At 31.8% G+C, this 1,795-nt stretch overlaps 2 protein-coding genes across 5 annotated transcripts in view; one reads left to right on the forward strand and one right to left on the reverse strand.

Moving 5' to 3' along the window:
* Window positions 1–523: 523 nt before the first annotated feature.
* LOC106692379 (uncharacterized) overlaps window positions 524–1,795 on the forward strand; it is a 46,347-nt gene continuing 45,075 nt past the window's right edge. Inside the window, exon 1 of one of the 2 annotated variants that reach the window (XM_067047035.1) lies at window positions 524–595. In XM_067047035.1, the coding sequence (XP_066903136.1) occupies window positions 554–595 (42 nt within the window). In that variant the 5' untranslated portion in view covers window positions 524–553. The remainder of the gene's footprint in view (window positions 596–1,795) is intronic. The other variant, XM_067047034.1, reaches the window with a different exon arrangement.
* The window catches only part of LOC106692375 (fructose-1,6-bisphosphatase 1), a 38,620-nt gene continuing 37,520 nt past the window's right edge, over window positions 696–1,795 (reverse strand). For all 3 annotated transcript variants that reach the window (XM_067047028.1, XM_014438290.2, XM_014438289.2), the window contains one exon: window positions 696–987. In XM_067047028.1, coding sequence (XP_066903129.1) covers window positions 730–987 — 258 coding nt within the window. In that variant the 3' untranslated portion in view covers window positions 696–729. The remainder of the gene's footprint in view (window positions 988–1,795) is intronic.

Below are 1,795 nucleotides of genomic sequence, written 5' to 3' on the forward strand. Positions count from 1 at the left end.
GTCTGAAAAGAAGATGTCCACGGGACCTTCTAATTTAAATTAATGTTTGAAGTACCACCAGTGGATGGTTCCTACCCAAATTTTCAAGTGTATATGAAACATACTACATATTTACCTATTGTATTATTTTGTACAGTTGTAAATTACATTAAATAAATAATTTAAAAAAATCATGGTGGGGTGTCAAGTTTCCAAATAAAAAAATCCACCTCCCACGCCGGATTCGAACCGGCGCCGCCTGCAGTTCTCAGGTTGCTAAGATCTGCAGCTCAACCACCTGAGCTTTGAATGGCCCTGGAGTATTATACCATATTTGATTTAGTTTTAGGATTAGCTTCTATATTCCAATAGAATCCAGCCACATAATAATTTACCTTGAGCATTGTGTTATGTACCTTATATTTTCTTTCTATTTTCTATCGAGGTCACAGTAGTAAACTCATCAATAATTCTCGGCATTAGGTACTTATAGAAGTATAGTAATATTTTATGGCGTAATAAAAACCGAGAGGCGTGAAATAACATCACTCTACAGTGTCATCAAAGGCTGAAGATGGACAGGATTTTAGTCAGCATAGTCATTTATTTTATACAGGTTTTTTAAAGTTTTTTTTAAAAATAGATAATAGACTTTATTCAATAGACACTTTGTTCTTTGCGTTTTCGCTATTATTAATTTTTAAATAAACTTATGGAATTTTTTAAAATCTATTTATTAATATTTTAATATTAATCTGCGGCTTCGTCAAAGTCCGTTGAAGTGTCATCGTGATATGTTTCTGTTACTTCAAACTGTTCCTCATTGGTTATTTGAAGACCTAAATCCTTAATAAAGTTCCATACCTCGACTATTGACCCGAAAATTAGGCTGGTATGTCGCCATCTTACCGGTTTCCCATTTAAAATGTTTTCTTGACCATTCGACGCTTTTCCACCACCCTTCTCAGCTAGGTACGCCAGAGGGACTGCTTTGTATAGGTACCTAACCTGAAATTAATTTTGAATCTTTTATAGCTAACTGGCTGACCTGGCAATGCTTCGCTATTGCTATATTTTAGGATATATATCGATTTAATGAATAGATAAATTGCAGTATTTAGTTAAAATTAAACATTTAAGTGTACTTCATTATTATAATTTGGTAACATAAATTAAACGAAAATGAGATTTGTATTGTTGGTCAGACCAACTAACCTATGAAAGTGCGGTTAAAGATTTTTTAGGAAAATCAAGTTAATATTAGGTTTTAGCACTTCAAGAAATCCTTAAATACGTATTAAAAAAAAATCAGCGAATAAAATTGTTTTCGTCCTACAACCGACCTTTGATTTATTTTGAATAACCTTAAAATTAGAAATTACTTCAACCCATTTACACCACACAGTAGTTGACGGTGGTTTTGGGCACTATAAACCGGACCGAAGGGCGTAAATCTACAGATTTCCTGAGTGTTCTATTTAGTGATTTTTAATTTTATCAGCATATTGATATGAAAGAAGGGTACCATAAAACATTCTTCATTTTTTCTGAATATTTTAGGCTTAAGAAAAAAAAAGATGAAATATTACTAAAATTTTCAAATTTAGCTTCATAAAAATAATTTTTTTTACTAAATAATTTAAAAACACTATCCAAATTATAGTCTCAAAACATTTATTTCATTCACACGTCCAACGTTTCGGCCAATTCGGCCATCTTCAGGGACAATCTTAATTTACTATGAGACATATCATTTAACCATTTTAAAAAAACTCCATACAGGCTATTCTGCCCAGGTCAAAACATTTACATCTAA

The sequence above is a fragment of the Halyomorpha halys genome, unplaced genomic scaffold (assembly GCF_000696795.3).
Source record: "Halyomorpha halys isolate HHAL.00 unplaced genomic scaffold, Hhal_1.1 Scaffold54.1, whole genome shotgun sequence".
NCBI lineage: Eukaryota > Metazoa > Arthropoda > Insecta > Hemiptera > Pentatomidae > Halyomorpha > Halyomorpha halys.